Source organism: Papio anubis, chromosome 4 (genome assembly GCF_008728515.1).
Source record: "Papio anubis isolate 15944 chromosome 4, Panubis1.0, whole genome shotgun sequence".
Classification (NCBI taxonomy): domain Eukaryota; kingdom Metazoa; phylum Chordata; class Mammalia; order Primates; family Cercopithecidae; genus Papio; species Papio anubis.
The window spans coordinates 66,785,633-66,802,649 of record NC_044979.1 but is presented as its reverse complement, the minus strand read 5'-3'; the positions used below and the strand labels follow the sequence as shown (position 1 = coordinate 66,802,649).

General features: G+C 33.2%; 1 protein-coding gene across 7 annotated transcripts in view; it reads right to left on the bottom strand.

Annotated features, from left to right (window-relative positions):
* Window positions 1-17,017, bottom strand: part of RUNDC3B (RUN domain containing 3B) — a 179,554-nt gene that overhangs the window by 89,038 nt on the left and 73,499 nt on the right. For all 7 annotated transcript variants that reach the window (XM_009203506.3, XM_009203507.3, XM_009203510.3 and 4 more), the window contains one exon: window positions 9,385-9,470. In XM_009203506.3, coding sequence (XP_009201770.1) covers window positions 9,385-9,470 — 86 coding nt within the window. The remainder of the gene's footprint in view (window positions 1-9,384; window positions 9,471-17,017) is intronic.

Sequence of the window (17,017 nt, the reverse complement as noted above, 5' to 3'; positions counted from 1 at the left end):
CTGTTTTTCTATAATTCCAAAGGTTATTGACTAAGTTAAGAATTTGGGAGGCATACTCATTAGTAATTTATGGTAACCTTAATAGCACAATCCTAATAAAGCAGATGGGCTACCAAGGTGGCTGCATATGAAAAAGAAAGTATTCATTATCCCCTTGACAAAAACGGGAATGTGAATGTATCTTTGCTAATTCCTGTAGAGCTTTCTATTTTAGTTATCATTAGTTTTTAAAAAATTTTTGAAAGAAAAATAACAATGTGGCCCTAAGGTATTTTTCCAAAAATGAATGTAAAATCATTAATCTACTTCTTTTAAAACGTAGCACTATGCAAAATCTAGTTTGTATCAGTAACCAGGGATGATTACACTGCTGTATCTATTTATATTATATGTAAGAGAGTGAACACCACTCTATACCACCCCACTAACTAAAATGAAACATTTTAGTAAACCAAAGGTCTTGCTCTTTTTAGTATTTCTGAGTTTATAAATTCTACAAAAAATTTTAATATGCTTATAATCCTACCATCAATTTTGAATTGTTGTTCACAACTTACCAAGTATTTTTACAAACATATTATGTGATAATTGCAAAAAAAAAAAAAACCCATAAATTAAATGCAGAAGGAATCATCATTAGTTTCAAATTTACCATCAGGAAAAGTTTAAAACAATTTGCACAAGCTCATGTTAGACGAATTGCTTAAGAAGGGTACCCAATTCTTCTTTCTTTAAGTCCCATATCTTATATTAAACCCACTTTTTGTAAAACAAAAATATTTTAAAAGAACTTAATTTATGGTATGGTTAATAAGGAATATTAAATGAATAAAAAGTATAAAACGGAAAAAATAGGCAACTATTTACTCTTTGACAGATGAAAGGCTGCAAACAAATACAGTGGGGAGACTAGCTTGGAATAAACATTTTTTATTTTCTTGGACCTACTGAAATTCCTTTCACTGATTTATATAAAAGGAGAAAAATGAAAACTTCTGGCCTAACAAAAATTAGTAAAATAAATGGAAGGATTTTTTACAGATTCTACTGAGGTGTCCTGCAGAAATGTAAAATACTTAGACAAATACATATGTTTGAGACTTTGTCCCTGGTCCAATAACTAAGTTGGCTATTGGCAGAATATATTATTAACCCTTGGAAGAACTATGCTTCTAACGGTTTCAGACCACTAAATTCTATGAGACATATGAATTTGGAAGATAATCTTGTTTTTTTGATATTGGCAATAACCCATTATTCCTAGTACTTCTTATATAAGAAAAGGTCTACTTTTTTTATTCTTCATCTTGAACCTACCATTGTTTTAAAAATACATTCCAAAAATCAGCTCAAAACTATTCTTGCTTGCTTTCTAATGGCAGCTTTGTACTAGGGAGTATTGAAGAACACCACACCAAAAAATTAACTGGTTTGAGAAATTTTTTAAAATCTAAAGGTCTTTTATATGTGTGTGCATATAATAATGTTTTGATGAGTTTTTGGCTTTAGTTTTAATCATCAGTAAATAAGTAAATTTTCTAAGCGAATGATTTAAGCAAAATGGTTGCTATATGTAAAATCAATAATTCCACTGAAAAAAACCATATCTTAAGTATAAGGCCTGATTTAATATAACAGCAAAACAGGAAAGGAAAAATGGAAGAGGAAGGGCTAGTTAAGAGAATTGCCCATTATATGCTGAACTTTTAAATTATTAGTTCTGGTTAAGAAAAAAATTTTTCAGAAGATGTACTTCTGAGCTTGAGATAATATATTTTAAAGTAATTCAGTATTTAGAAAACTGAATTGATCTGAGAAGATATTTTTACCATTTAATCAAAAACTTTATTCACGTGTATGAAAGAGGTAGAAGCTGTCTTGAAAAATTAATTTATTCTCTTATGCAAACTAATATATCAATAATTTGACTAAAAATATGATTCCTGTGATCAATACTTTCAAAGATTCCAAAAGATTGTAAAATTTCAACCTTTTCATTTTACCTCATTGAAAAATTGGAACATTAAACTTTGCTTATATAACCAAGGTCATACAATAAATGAGCCATGAGTAAAGCCTGAGATGACTAATCCAATAATAGTAAGGTATATACTAAAAATTCCTTTTAGTTAAAAATATTTTTTGTTCTAAAGAAAATTTTTATGCCAGGCCTGGTGGCTAATGCCTGTAATCCCAGCACTTTTGGAGCCTTAACAGGCAGATCCTTTGAGCCCAGGAGTTAGAGATCAGCCTGGGCAACATGGTGAAACCCCATCTATACAAAAAATACAAAAAAATTAGCCAGACATGGTGGTACACGCCTGCAGTCCCAGCTACTTGGGAGGTTGAGGTGGGAGGATTGCTTGAGTCAAGAAAGCAGAGGTTGAAGCGAGCTGAGATGGCCCCACTGCACTCCAGCTTGGGTGACAGAGCAAAACCCTTTCTCAAAAAAAAAAAAAAAAAAAATATATATATATATATATATATATATAAAATAAATATATATGTATATGTATAAATGAGAAGAATCTAACCAAAACACTGTACTGCTTAATTTCAATATATTATAAATGTTGAAAGTACCAAAGTAAAAAATACATATGAAACTTCCTATTAAAGATTTATATATTAGAGACCATACCTTTAAATATACTTTTATATTTCAGAAGTGAGGAAAAATTACAAGCAACTATTTGATACTACTGTGATCTGGGAAAAAAAATTCCTGATCTTATTAGGTATACCACCCTTTCCAAGTATTTATATGTTGATTAGAAAAACATTAGTGACTAGAAAAGTATTTAAAATAATGCCCTTATAAGAATATGTTTTTCTTTTACCATATATAATTTAACTCTAATTGAAATATATTCCTATAATGCCACCTTACTGTCCACTCTGTAAGAATATTTTAAAGAATTGTAAGTAGTTCAATAACAAATATCCTTTGGATGGGATCCAAGGTGAATAATAAATATAAATTATGTTGATACTATCTAATGTTATGCTTCAAATTTTCCTTTTGTGAGAGTCAAAAGTTATTCTACGTATTTGAAAACACAGTATTAAAATATGAGAAAGCTTCTGTTATAAACCAAAGAAAATTCATTATTGGCATGCTTGTTCTCTTCCCCCAATTTAATATAAGAGACTACTAAAAGGGGATATAAGAAAATTCTCCCTCATGACATATAACACAGATCCTTGCATTATAAATAGATGTTATATTCAAAGTCAAATTTAATTAAAATGAAAAACTGATGAAAAAGTCAACCTCCAAAGGTCTTGTCAAAAATGTGAGATTCAGTAATTATTTTAATCAACAAATATATATTATATATTAAGTTCCTTTTATGTGACAAGAACTGTGCTAGGTACTATAGTTACAATGGTAAATAAGTTAGATTTAGATCCTCTCTATGGAGCATATAGTCTAGGGGAATAGAAAAGCAAGAAACAAAAGAAAAAGATAATTACAGATGATGATAAATATAAAGTAAATAAACAGGTTGCTGAGGTAGAGACAAAGGGAAGGAAAGCCCAACTTTGGAAAGAGTCATTAAGTAAGGCATTCTCAAGTGTTTAACCTGATACCTTAGCGCACATAAGTCCGATCACACAAGGATCTGTAGGCCACAGAACATTAATAATAATAATGAACACTTATTGAGTGGCAGGCATAGTAATAACTTTACATGAATCATCTTCTTAACTTTGCCGCTACATATTATTCTCCAGAGAGATTAAGCAACTTGTCCAAGATAGACACAGCTAGAGTAGAGAAACCAGGATCTGACTCCAGGAAACATGACAGCCACAGGGCCTTCTGGCTAATGTAATAAGAAATCATTTCAATGTTTTAAGTGGGAGTTGACATAATCTCTTTTATTTTTAAGATCAGCTGGAAGCTAGATGGCTACTAAATGCGGGCAAACTGGAAGGTCAGGAGGCCAACAGGTGAGCCTTAGACAACAGATAAAAGAGGTCTAGATGAGCATAAGAGCCGTGGAAATAAAGGTAAATAAATAGATTAAAAATAGATTTGGAGGTAGGATCAGTAAGACTTGCTTATGGATTAATTACAGGGAATGAGGGAGAAAGAGGAATCAGGTATGATTTTTAGATTCTCCCTTAATCAATTATGTAGGTAGGCAGTGATACCATTTGCTAAGAAGGGGTGAACAGAGTTACAGGGGAAAAAAAATCAGTATATCTGAACTATCTAGCTAGAGGTTTAAATGTGGTATCATGGTCATATGGATGGTATTTCAAGTCAGGGGAATGGATGAAACTCCAGGAAGAGAGAATAGAGAGAAAAATGAACAGAGAAAAAAAAGCAGAAAATGCAGGACTGAGCCAAGAGAATATGAACAGTCAGATGTTGTTAAGTGGAAAAGATGACAGAAAAAGAGAGCAATTAAGGAAAAGCCATGGAATGTTGTATAATTTAAAGGTGCAGAGATTTTTTTCGAGAATGATGAAGTAGTCAAATTCTACTGGGAGTAGCTGGGAGATGGAGTACAATGTGGACAGAGGAATATCCATTACATTGGGTAGTTTGTAGATTATTAGCAACTGGTATTCTTTTAAAAATTCTTGGTGGAGTGATGAGGGGCAGAAGCCAGAGAAAAGTGGATAAGAGAATGACTCTAAAGTAAGAAAATGATGGCAGTGTGAAGAAGTGATTTGGAGAAGTCTGGTGATGAAGTGGAATAGTGAAATTAGCATTGGCAGAGGGGAATTACAGGTTCAATGGAGAATCTTTTTCTTTTTAAGGTAGGAGGCACCGGTATATGTTCTATAAGGGTGGGATTGATCCAGCAGTAGTAAAGAGATTGAGGATGCGGAGACAGTTGATAACTAAAGGAAGAGGGGAATCATACACTATCTGGTGTTTTATGACTGGCTTCTTTGCTAAGCTTAGCAGGTTTTCAAGGTACATCCATGTGGCAGCATGGATCAGTACTTAATCTCTTTTTATGTCTGAATAATATTCTGCTACATGGATACAGACACACATGCACCTAGGAGTCATGTGCTGGGTCATATGGTAACTCTATGTTTAACCTTTTGAAAAATTGCCAGGCTGCTTTTCAAAGTGAGTGCACAATTTTCTTTTCCCCCCAGCAATGTATGAAAGATTCAGTTTTTCAAAATCCTCACCAAAATTTGTTATTAAGTGATCTTTTGAACATAACCATCCTAGTTCGTACGCAGTGTTATTTCATTGTGGTTTTGCATTTCCCTGATGGCTAATGATGTCGAACAATATTTAGTGTTTATTAGCCATCTGTATACCCCCCTTGGAGAAGTGTCTATTCAGATTCATTGCCCATTTTTAAATAAGTTGTCTTTTCACTACTGAGTTGTAAAAGTTCTTTATATACATTGTAGATACAAAACCCTTATCACAGGGGTCCCCAACCCCTGGGCCATGAACCAGAACCTGTCCATGGCCTGTTAGGAACTGGAGCTGCAGGGCAGGAGGTAAGTGGTGGGCCAGTGAACATTATCACCTGAGCTCCGGCTCCTTCACTTAGGCATTAGATTCTCACAGGAGTAAGAACCCTACTGTGAACTGCACGTGTGAAGGATCTAGGTTGCATGCGCCTTATGATACTCTAAGTAATGCCTGATGATCTGAGGTGGAACAGTTTCATCCTGAAACCATTCCCTGCCACCACGGTCCGTGGAAACACTGTCTTCCACAAAACCAGTCCCTGATGCCAAAAAGGTTAGGGACCTCTGCCTTATCAGATTATGATCTGTAAAAATCGTCTCCTATTCTGTTTGTCATCTTTTCGCCTTCTTCATGGTGTCCTCTGAAACACAAAGTTTTAATTTTTATTATGTTCAATTTATCTTCTATCTTAATAATGTAAAACTTTAATACATACTCAGATTCCAAAATGCATTCTTAACTCTTAAAAGATTTTGGTTACTTATCACTATTCTGTTTACTTTTCTGTAATTGAGAAAAGTGTTTGTCATCTCATTTTTTCTCTTTGTGACAGTTCAGTAATTTACAAAGTTTTATTTTATACTTTACTGCTTCCTTCGATTTGTGCTAAAACATTGTGAAAATTAATATTTCTTTTGAAGACAACTTTTTCATTATAAATTAAATACTGTGATATAATCGCAAAGTAAACAAATGAATTTCCATAAAGCTAATTTATCTTTATATTTTCCATATTTATTACTTCAAATTCTTGTTACATTTTCAATTGTGTTTGAAATATCATATGGTATTTTTAATTTAAATTTACTAATTATTTTTTAGTCTGTGGGTAAAGAGAAATTAAAAATTTGAACAAATTCAGTTTTTATGTCAGTTCTCATTTGAAGGTCTTCCCAGTAACCTACCAAAACAAGTCTCTCTCTTTTTTTTTTTTTAAGCTTAGATTCTAATCTTCACTCTGTCAACTTCTTAACTCTGGCTATTTTCCAATTATACTCCAACCCCTAAGCCATGTAACTCTTCAAGGTTTTTGTTTGTTTTTACAACTGCTCATTAAGGCATCCTACACCTTAGCAAAAAGATCACACATATTTCTTCAATGCTTTGGAGCCACAGTCATGTACTCTAAATTTATTTTATCTCTACTCCCACCCTTCCTCCACCCAAACTTATCCTTGGGTTTTCACTGATTAGTGCTTTCAAGCCTGCCTGCCTTAGTTCATGAAGCTCCTCCTCTGGTACTGGGATAAACATTTGTATTACTATTTTAAAGGCTATCATTACTCTTTATCTGTGAAGAGTAGAACATGAAGAAATCTACTTTATTCAGATATTCTCTAGATTCCTAAAGATTAGAGATCATTTCTCATTCTTCTAGGAGTACTTACTTCAGGAAGCATCCAGATAAAAGGTAAGGTACAAATACTCTTTCTAATTGTTTGTATTTTACAAATCTAATCTTATGAATATACTTGTCTTGACTAGAAGTTTGCAATCAAATTTAATTAGAATTAAGAAATTTCTTTGGTTTCATCTCAGTAAAAAAAAAGATAGTGTAAATAGAGGGAGAAAAATAAGATTTTTTTCCACATTTTTTAGTTAACTTGTAAGATAAAAATTCTGAAATAACTCCCTACTTACTTCTTTTAAGAGTTACAAAGCCATTATATTCACATTTAAATCCTACTATTCAATAAATGTATATATGTAAATACTATATGCACGTGTGCATATATCTATGTATTAGACACGTATATATGAACATTGTATGCTAAGCCATATTTCTGTTTGAAGACTGTATGTTTATGTATTGTTACAAGAATATTTTTACTTCGTGTACTTTTTTAGAGCTGAATCATTTCCTTTCTATGAAAAAGCATGGTTAACACGTAAGAACAAGGCAGAAAGCATTTCCTTTAAATATTTAAATTACTTGTTCTAAAAATAATCTATTCAAGAATTATTTCTACCTCACCCAATCATTTAAACTAAGAAATAAGACTAACAATTTAGAGATTATTAATTATTTAATTTCTATTTGGAAAAGACTATCATAACTTTGATTCAATATTGTAATTGCATAGGAAATGATTACTATGCAAACTAGATTTTGATTTAATTAACACAGGATTTTTAGATTTGAGCTACTAGATTCTGATACTATTCTTTGTTTTCATTTTCAAAGCCTTAGTATCCTCAATGCTTAAGTTTCATAATGAAACTTAGTTATGGTAAACAAATGTTTCATTTTATAAAGTTCATTTCAAATGTCTAAGGGTTTATCATCATCTCACTATTTATCTTTAGAAACATCTCAAGTGTCATGTTGCTTGAAAAGACGTTAAATAAGTATACATCAGATTTACTTTATGCAAATATTACTTTTAGCTAAAAGTCTTTCTATCCTGGTCAAACTTACAATCATGACAATTATATTTTTTGTATCTCAAAATTAAAAGTTTACTATTATATTACCACAAAAAATAGAGGCAACTAAATAAAGATACTTAATTAGTACCAGGTAGTTAGTTGAAAGAATGTGTCATAATAAATGCCCAGATTTTCTCAAAATCCAGAATGTCAAACCCTGCATTAGGATATGGAATTTAAGATCTCAGAGATATGATTTCTTTGTGCTTATTTTTTTCTATCAAAACTAGTTTATAGTTGTAATTATTTTCTCTTCTTTCAGAAATATGATTAATGAGGTAGAGAAAAGAATGATAATTTAGAAATATCTCAGGCAGCTCCGCCCAACAGAACCTTCTGTGATGAGGAAAACACTCTAAATCTGTCCAATTGGGTAACCATGAGCTACATGTGGCCATGGGACATTTGAAATGTGATACAGCACTTGAGAAATTAAATTCGTAATTTTATGTAATATTAATTAATTTAAATTTATATATGGCATATGTTAGTGGCTACTACATTGAACAGTTTATGTTTAAAATTATTAAACCTTTTCGTTTACAAATACTTTTGATATGGAGAAAAGTGGCTTCTTCAACAGCAACAAATAAAGATTAGTAGTTGAGCGCTAATTAGGAATGACTGTTGTCCTAATATGTACCTTTTTCTATCATCATAAAAAATTTAAAAAGTCCTATTTTTCACATGGCACAGGATGTCATCTTTATACAATCCAAGAAAAACAATAATTTAGATTGTCCTAAAAAGATAAGCAAAAATTAATTATACATATGAATTAAATAAATTATTAATTATATATATATATATTTTTTGAGAGACAGAGTTTCTCTCTTGTTGCCCAGGCTGGGGTGCAATGGCACAATCTCGGCTCACCACAACCTCTGCCTCCTGGGTTCAAGCTATTCTCCTGCCTCAGCCTCCCGAGTAGCTGGGATTACAGGCATGTACCACCATGCCTGGCTAATTTTGCATTTTTAGTAGAGAGGGGGTTTCTCCATGTTGGTCAGGCTGGTCTTGAACTCCAGACCTCCGGTGATCTGCCAGCCTTGGCCTCCCAAAGTGCTGGGATTATAGGTGTGAGCCACCGCGCCCGGCCAATTTCTATTCTTTACAAGCAAAAAAATAAGGAAACACTGTGGTGGTGAAAATAAAAAAGATGCTATTGAAATTTCATAGTTAAATCTTCAAATCCATCAGGGAACAGTCTATGGGGAGAATGAAGCTTCAAGAGTTGAAAGAGTATGAATCAGAAATGATTTAGAAAAAGGATATTCCAGGTATAATGTGTATCTTTTTACACAAAGGTAGATGTATGTTTAGTTGACAAATTACATTTTCCTAAGAAGACAGTGGATTTATCTGAGTAGTAACAAAAGGAGGAAATAAAACGGTTGAAGATTTTAGAAATTGATTCTTCATCCTATTCTGATTTTTAAGTCTTTAGGTGATTCTTTCAAATATATATTAGAAAATTAAAAGGACTTTTAAACCTGGTTGTTTTGAAGTCTCTCAGAGCTGTAGAGATGTATTCAGATAAATGTTTTTCCATGAGTGCTACTCTGATCCAGGCTCTACCCTAAAAGGAAGAAAAAAGAATCAAATATAAAAAAAAATTAAAAAAATATTTTGTCACGGTGCCATCAAAAATGTAAGTATTTTAATATATAAAAACAGCCATTCAAAATATACATTTGATAACGACTAAGAAAAATATTTAAGTAGATAAAAATAGATAAATTTTGATTATCTAGAGTACGTATTTTGTTTTTCTGAATAGGTAGGGTACAGCATGTCAAACTAACTTTCTATCCTCTGAAGGGACAGAACATTAATGCTGAGCTACTTGGGTTAGAGACTTCTTTTGAATTACATAATGTAATGATATAGCTCTCTACTTCAGTACCCCAAATCAACAAACTAATTAAAATGAGCCCTCTCATAAATCATGAAAAACAGAGTTCTCTCTCATTAATAAAGACAATCAGTCTTAACATCACTTATTTAAGAAAATTTTCAATCCTGTCCTTCCAGTGGGAAGTTTTATACAACTAGTAATAAAATCCAAATTTCATGATTTATCATGAATCCAAATCGTGAGTTATTGAATTTGGTGTCCCCAGAGAATTCTAAAAGCTATTACCAAATATTTAAACTAGAAAAACAAACAACAAAAAACAGAAGCCAGCATATTCTAGCACAGAATCACAGAAACAGACAATTCTTATTAAATGTAATTAATTTTCTTATGGACTTTCTATTTAGAACTAAAGAATATAAGAGATCATATTTGTAGTAAGAATTTTATAATTCAATTATTTTCATTTTCACTCAACTCTTATACAAATCTCTTAAAAACTTCATGAAGACTGAATATATAGAAAATCAAAACACTGCAATGGCAGTATAAAGGTGACACTAATCAATATACATGATTGTCAACTGCCAGAAAGGGAAAAAAAAACATACTCTAGAAACGTCTACAAGTGTAGTGAATTCAGCAAACTCTGGGATAGGAAAAGTCACAAAGGAGTCAATCTAGGCAGTGGTAGAATGCAGGCCAGAAGCAGCAGTACTACTACTGGGAAGAAAATGCAGGCCAGAAGCAGCAGTACTACTACTGGGAAGAAAATGAATGATATGAGTGTGGTTAGCATGCAAGTCAATTTACCTATCAAGCTCAACATCCCTTTTAGCTTAGCTGTGGTTGATTGGAACAGAGGAAGGAAGAGGCAAGCTACCGGCTGGCCAGTAGTCTCAAAATTCTCTCTTGAAATTTCATCTAAAAGACACAGAAACTAATAGTGGTGTCTTGAATCAAAAGGTTACAATTTCACCAATGAAGTCAGGAAAATTGCTCTCCAGAGAAAATTCAGCACAGGAGTCTATGCTGTTACTAGATAAGAAATGTAGGGAAAATCTTCCTTCCTGATTTATTAATTTCAACCCACACAAAACTGGGCTGCATTTAGTTTCCTGCATTTGAATGTGTATGGAATTCTGTTATATTGTAAGGATAAGTTGCGCTAATTTTAACGGTTTCTTTTCTTTAACAAAGGAACTTTCACTAGCACAGAAGATAAACAGACTTATAAAGATTATTTGGGCCAAGAAGTAGAACAACTTAAAAACTAGATTAAGGAATTTAGACCTTTTCAGTTGATAATAGTGATCCATAAAATGAAGGTTTATGAAAAAATAAATAAGTAAAAGTAGTCAGCACTTAAAAATGTAATATGTGCTAAGCCTGTTTTAAGAGCTTTATATATATTAAGAAGATAAGTAATTCTCCCAATAATTGTGTGAGTTAGGTTACAACACTATCCCTACTTTATGCACAAATGAAAAACAGACACAATTAGAAGAGAAGAAATTCATTTTACTACCACCAAACTGACCAGCCTAATTATGTTAATACCTATACACTCCACCTTCTTTCCTGTTTCAGGGAATGAGCTGTTAGCATTTAAGAGAGTTAAAAAAAAAAAAAAAGAAAAGAAAAAAAAACACAGAGTAGGAAAATTAAAATTAAATTATAAATATCTGACAGACAACTCTTATCCATAAAATACAATGGATTTTTAAAAACCGTAAGAAGAAAACAATTTAAAAATGGGTTTGCAATGGGATGATTTTTAACTATAGATTACATTGCTTTAGCAAATATTAGATATTCAGATATTTCCATGCTTTTTGTGTTAGTTTTGGTGAGTAATTTTTTAAAAGAAATTTCCCATTTCTTCTAAATTTTCAAATTTATATAATAGATGTGAAGTTATTCGTAATATCCCTTTTTAGGATTTTTAATGTCTGTGAGATATACACACTTGGCCTCTTCTTCATTCCTCACATTGGTAATTTATATTATCTTTTGATCTTCTTGAATAGTCTTGCTAGAAGCTTATAAATTGCATTAATCTTTTTAAAAACACTTTTAGTTTGGTTGATTTTCTTACATATTTGTTTCAATTTTATTGAATTTTTACTGTTATTTCTTTCCTTCTACTTTGACTTTAATGTGTATCTTTTTTCACAGCTTCTTGAGATGAAACTTTTGATCACCAATTTCCAGTTTCTATTCTTTTATAAAATACACAAAAGCCTATTTAAGCCTATTCCTCTAAGCACAAGTTTTTTATATGTTGTATTTTCATTATCAGTACTTTCCAAATATTTTTCAATTTCAACGGTGATTTATTTTTTCATCCATGGATTACTTAGAAGTTCTCCTCAGTTTCACTCATATAGACATTTTCTTGTTATTATTTCCTTGTTTATTTTTGATTCTAGCTTAATTCCACTGTGGTTAGAGAACATACTTCATAAAATTTCAATACTCTGAAATTCACTGAGATAAATTATGGCTCAGAAAATGGTCAATTTAGTATAACTCCTCTGTGTGTGTGACTGTATATTTTGTAGTTTTATCTGTTTTTTTGTTTTGTCTTGTTTTTCTTTTCTTTTTTTTTTTTTTTTTTTTGAGACAGGGTCTTGCTCCGTCACCCAGGCTGGAGTGCAGTGGTGCGATCTCAGCTCACTGCATGCAACCTCGGCCTCACAGGCTCAAGTGATCCTCCCACCTCAGCCTCCCAAGTATCTGGGGCTACTACAGGTGTGTGCCACTACACCTGGCTAATTTTTGTATTTTTTATATAGACTGGGTTTCACCATGTTGCCAAGACTGGTCTAGAAATCCTGAGCTCAACTGGTCTGCTCACCTTGGCCTCCCAAAGTGCTGGGATTACAGGTGTGAGCCATCACACCTGGCCTTTGAATTTTAACATATTCCAATAATCTAGTAATTTTATGTATTTCAGTTTTCTCATAATATTCATATTTTCATTTTCTTGAACCTATTATAATTGCTTAGAAGTCCATAATCTCTATCACCCATAGGTTTGTTTCAATTGTCTTTTTTATTTTTCTTGATTACAGTCATTCAATCTTGTTTCTTGACGTGCCTGATGATTTTTTACTGTATACTGGACATTCTGTATGGAACTTTACAGCAACTCTGAGGCTACCTTTCTCCAGAGTAGATTTAATAGCAGTTCTTGTTTTTAGCTAGATTTGGCTTTCTTAGGTTTCTGGTTGCTTATCTTGTACATTCCTTCTGTTGCTGAATTAGACCAGTTTCTGAATATGCTAGTCACATCAGCCATCCATATATCCATGCATCCTTCCATCCAACAAATTTGCTGTGCAAATATTGAGCACGGTAAGCAAGGTGCAGAATACAAGATATGGCCATGATTAAAAGTTCAGATGTTATTCTCAGTGCAGTGGGGGAGCTACTTGAGAGTTTTTTTAATTGATAGAATATTGTAATCTGATTTGCATTTTATAAGATCAACTTGGTGCTGAAGGGATAATAAATTGAAGGGAGGAGTAGAAGCAGAGAATTTATTTAGAAGGGTGTAATTGGAGTCTAAAACAGAGTTGATCCCCGAGGTAAGAAAACGATCAGGTTCCAGTGATAACAGAATATCTTGTATCAGAGGGACCTACTGCTGAGAACAACTATAAAAGTTGAATAAAATAAGTGAAGTAACAAATTTAAGATATAAGAGAGCAACCAAGGCATGAGAACTTGAGTGGCCACAGTCCTGGAGAGATGGATGTTACATGAGCTGAGCCGCACATCCATCTTGGCTTTAGCCTAAAGTTATTTGTCTATTCACATCCTACGTATAGAGACTAAGCAGAAAGCCGTGGAGGTGGGGATTTTTATTTCCCTGGGCAGATAAACAGAAGTTGGAGCTTGGAACTGCCACTGAACTGCAGACAAATGTGCCTGGAGTTGTGCATGCAGTTTTCCTATGGGGTCGTTGCCAACTTAAGTCATCTGTAGCTCAAAGCAAAGTCCCATAAACAAAGCTGAAAGCAGCAGGGAAGAGGTAAAACAGCTGATTGACGATTTCACAGTCTAGTTCTGGAGAGACAGAGGTTAGAGTTCAAGGGCAAACAAGGTGAAAGGCAACTGTAAACACTCCAGGTTTTTACTTGAGGCCCCTGAAAGACTGTATCTTTGGAGTAAGGAAAATTAAGAAGATTAATGCAAAAAAAGGCCTAAAAATAGTCCCCTAAATTGTGTGAGGAGATTTTCTAGTACTCTGACTGACTGCCAAAATAGCTGCAAATGTATTGGAGATACAAAGATTACAAACATGATCCTCAACTCAAATGTTTTACTCTATTGTTAGGCTACGTTTAAGTCTTACGAAATAGGCTAAACTAGTCACAGACTTAGCAGAGAAAGGGAATGGTTAGCATTTCATTGTTGTTGTTGTTGTTGTTGTTTTAGATGGAGTCTCACTCTGTTGCCCAGGTTGCAGTGCAATAGCATGATCTCCGCTCGCTGCAACCTTTGCCTCCTGGGTTCAAGCGATTCTCCTGCCTCAGCCTCTAGAGTAGCTGGGATTACAGGCATGCGCTACCACTCCTGGCTAATTTTTCATATTTTAAGTAGAGATAGGGTTTTACCATGTTGGCCAGGCTGGTCTTGAACTGCTGACCTCAGGTGATCCACCTGCCTTGGCCTCCCAAAGTGCTGGGATTACAGGCGTGAGCCACCACGCCTGGCCCATTGATCTTAATCTAGACAAAAGTATGAGATTGTCTATGGTGACAAGCTTCTACGATATGAATCTAAGTGGTACCAGGACAGATAATCGTGATAGAATTGTGATACAAGTGTACTGAGCTGTATATTGTTCACCAGGCAAATTTAGTTGTGTTTCAGTTCTGAAATATCTTTTCACCTGTGTCAAGGTAAAATGACACTATGCTAGTAGTCATTCAAGATTGCAGCTCTAAGCCTCAATAAGCCTGCCATCTGAGGCATCTGTTTAATTCTTCAATCCAGACACGTGACAGATGTGACTTACTGAGTAGATTAAATAAACTGCTCTTTTCGTTGCAATTAATAAAGACAAAGAGCTTGTCTTCTTCCTCTTCCTCCACAGACTCTTCCCAGTATAACCAGGCAACTCAAATAATTCTCTTTCCCCACTAAATGGAATCTGTTTGAGGCCTGAGCAAAATAAAGATATAAATGCTGGATTTGGAACACGATTGTTCTGTGGTGTTTTGATACTCAATACCAATACTTCACAGAATAAATATTAACTCTCTGCTGGATAACATTTTGCTGTGCAGGGATTAGTTCCAAGAGCCTTGTTAAGAGAGTTGGTCAGCTAGGGTTTGGGTTTCTTTCTTCCACCTAGGTCCAAATGCTACATTTCTAATGTTTGTTAACTTCTTAATTACTTTTTGTATTTTGGGATATGCTAGTTTTATAAATATATCCTCCCCTCTATTGAAAGGGTTTAGAATATACTGTTATGTTCCTCTCTCCTACTTTTGATTTGAAACTGAGAACGTTTATGTAGCATCTAGAATACTTCTTATAGATTTGATTCATTCAAATTACAGCTAATGTTTAACCTTAGCCTAAACCTTAGCAAAAAGAAACCTAGATACAATTCTTAAGTCATAAAGAAAACATAAAGGAAAACTGAGACTGGGTGCTGTGGCTCACACCTATAATCCCAGCACTTGGCGAGGCCGAGGTGGGCAGATTACTTGAACTCTGGAGTTTGAGATCAGCCTGGCCAATATGGTGAAACCCCATCTCTACCAAAATTACAAAAATTAGCCACGTGTGGTGGCACACGCCTGTAGTCCCAGCTACTTGGGAGGTTGAGGCAGGAGAATTGCTTGAGCCCGGGAGGTAGAGATTGCAGTGAGTTGAGATCGTGCCATTGCACTCCAGCCTGGGAGACAGAGCAAGACTCTGTCTCAAAAAAAAAAAAAAAAAAAAAGGAAAACTGATAAAACTCAACTAAGATGCAAAGGGGAATTCACATTGCATATTTTAAAAATCTGTAGTTCAAAAATTAAAAAGTAAATAAATGAATTAAAAATTCAGTAGTTTGAGGAAACACGTCAAAGGACAATAGTTGGGACAAAAAAGACATCTGTTAATATGTAATAAAAATAGGATTTAAATATCTGAAGGAAAAATTTAATTAAAAAAAGAAAATCTAACTATAATTATTTTACAAATGAAGAAGTGTACTGGTTTAAAAACATGTGAGACAGAAAAGAAAACTGATCCAGCCTAAGAGAGTTGAAAGATATTGAAGCAGGAAGTTCCTTGTTGCTACAACCCCTTGGTTGAAGACTGGCAGGAAGGAGCAGTGGCTTTAGCAAGTGAACTTTATAGTTATAGTCTCAAAAAGGTGACAAAAATCATAGCTATTAACTGTATCCAAAAATATACTTTCATATTAAGGAGCTAAAAATGTTTTACCTGTGTTTCTAATTATGTCAGTACATTTAAACATTATAGATTTTGGTTTTTAAAACATATACTCAGTTCGTGCTTACAAAATATTTAATTCGAACATATCTTCATCAATTTTGCTGAACAAACATTTTCCAAAAGAAAAAAAAAATCCTAAATAAAAAAGGATGCAAGAACAAAAAACTTGGAAACTATACTTTGGAAAGATAATTATTATACTTTAGCTTATTACATAGGTATATAATTTATAATTCTATAATTGTGAAATAATGATGTCATCTTAAAACTGTAAATATCAATTTTCAATCTTTATCTTCTACTTAATCTTTCATTCTGTAATTTATAAATGTCAAAATAGTAAAGCTACTCTGACAATTCAATAAAAATAAATACAAAAAGCTGATACAGGTTAAGTATATTTTTTCAAAAATGCTTGGGAGAAGAGTATTTCAGATTCTGAGTATTTTTTGATTTTGGAATATTTGCATTCAATGCTCCATTTAGCATTTTCTTTGAACATCATGGTGGTGTTCAAAAAGTTTTAGTTTTGAGATCATTTCAGATTTCACATTTTCAGTTTTGGGATGTTCAATCTGTTTGACTTAATAGTTCAGACATTTTACAATCTTAAAAGCTAATGAGGACCCCAAAGAGGTTTTATGTAGGATATATCTACCAAATTTACTGAATCACAAGTCAAAACTTGAAACTTAAATATTAGGTAATTCAAAAATAACAAGTCGGTCATGGTGACCCACGCCTGTAATCCAGCACTTCGGTAGGCTGCAGCAGAAAGATTGCTCAAAGCCAGGAGTTCT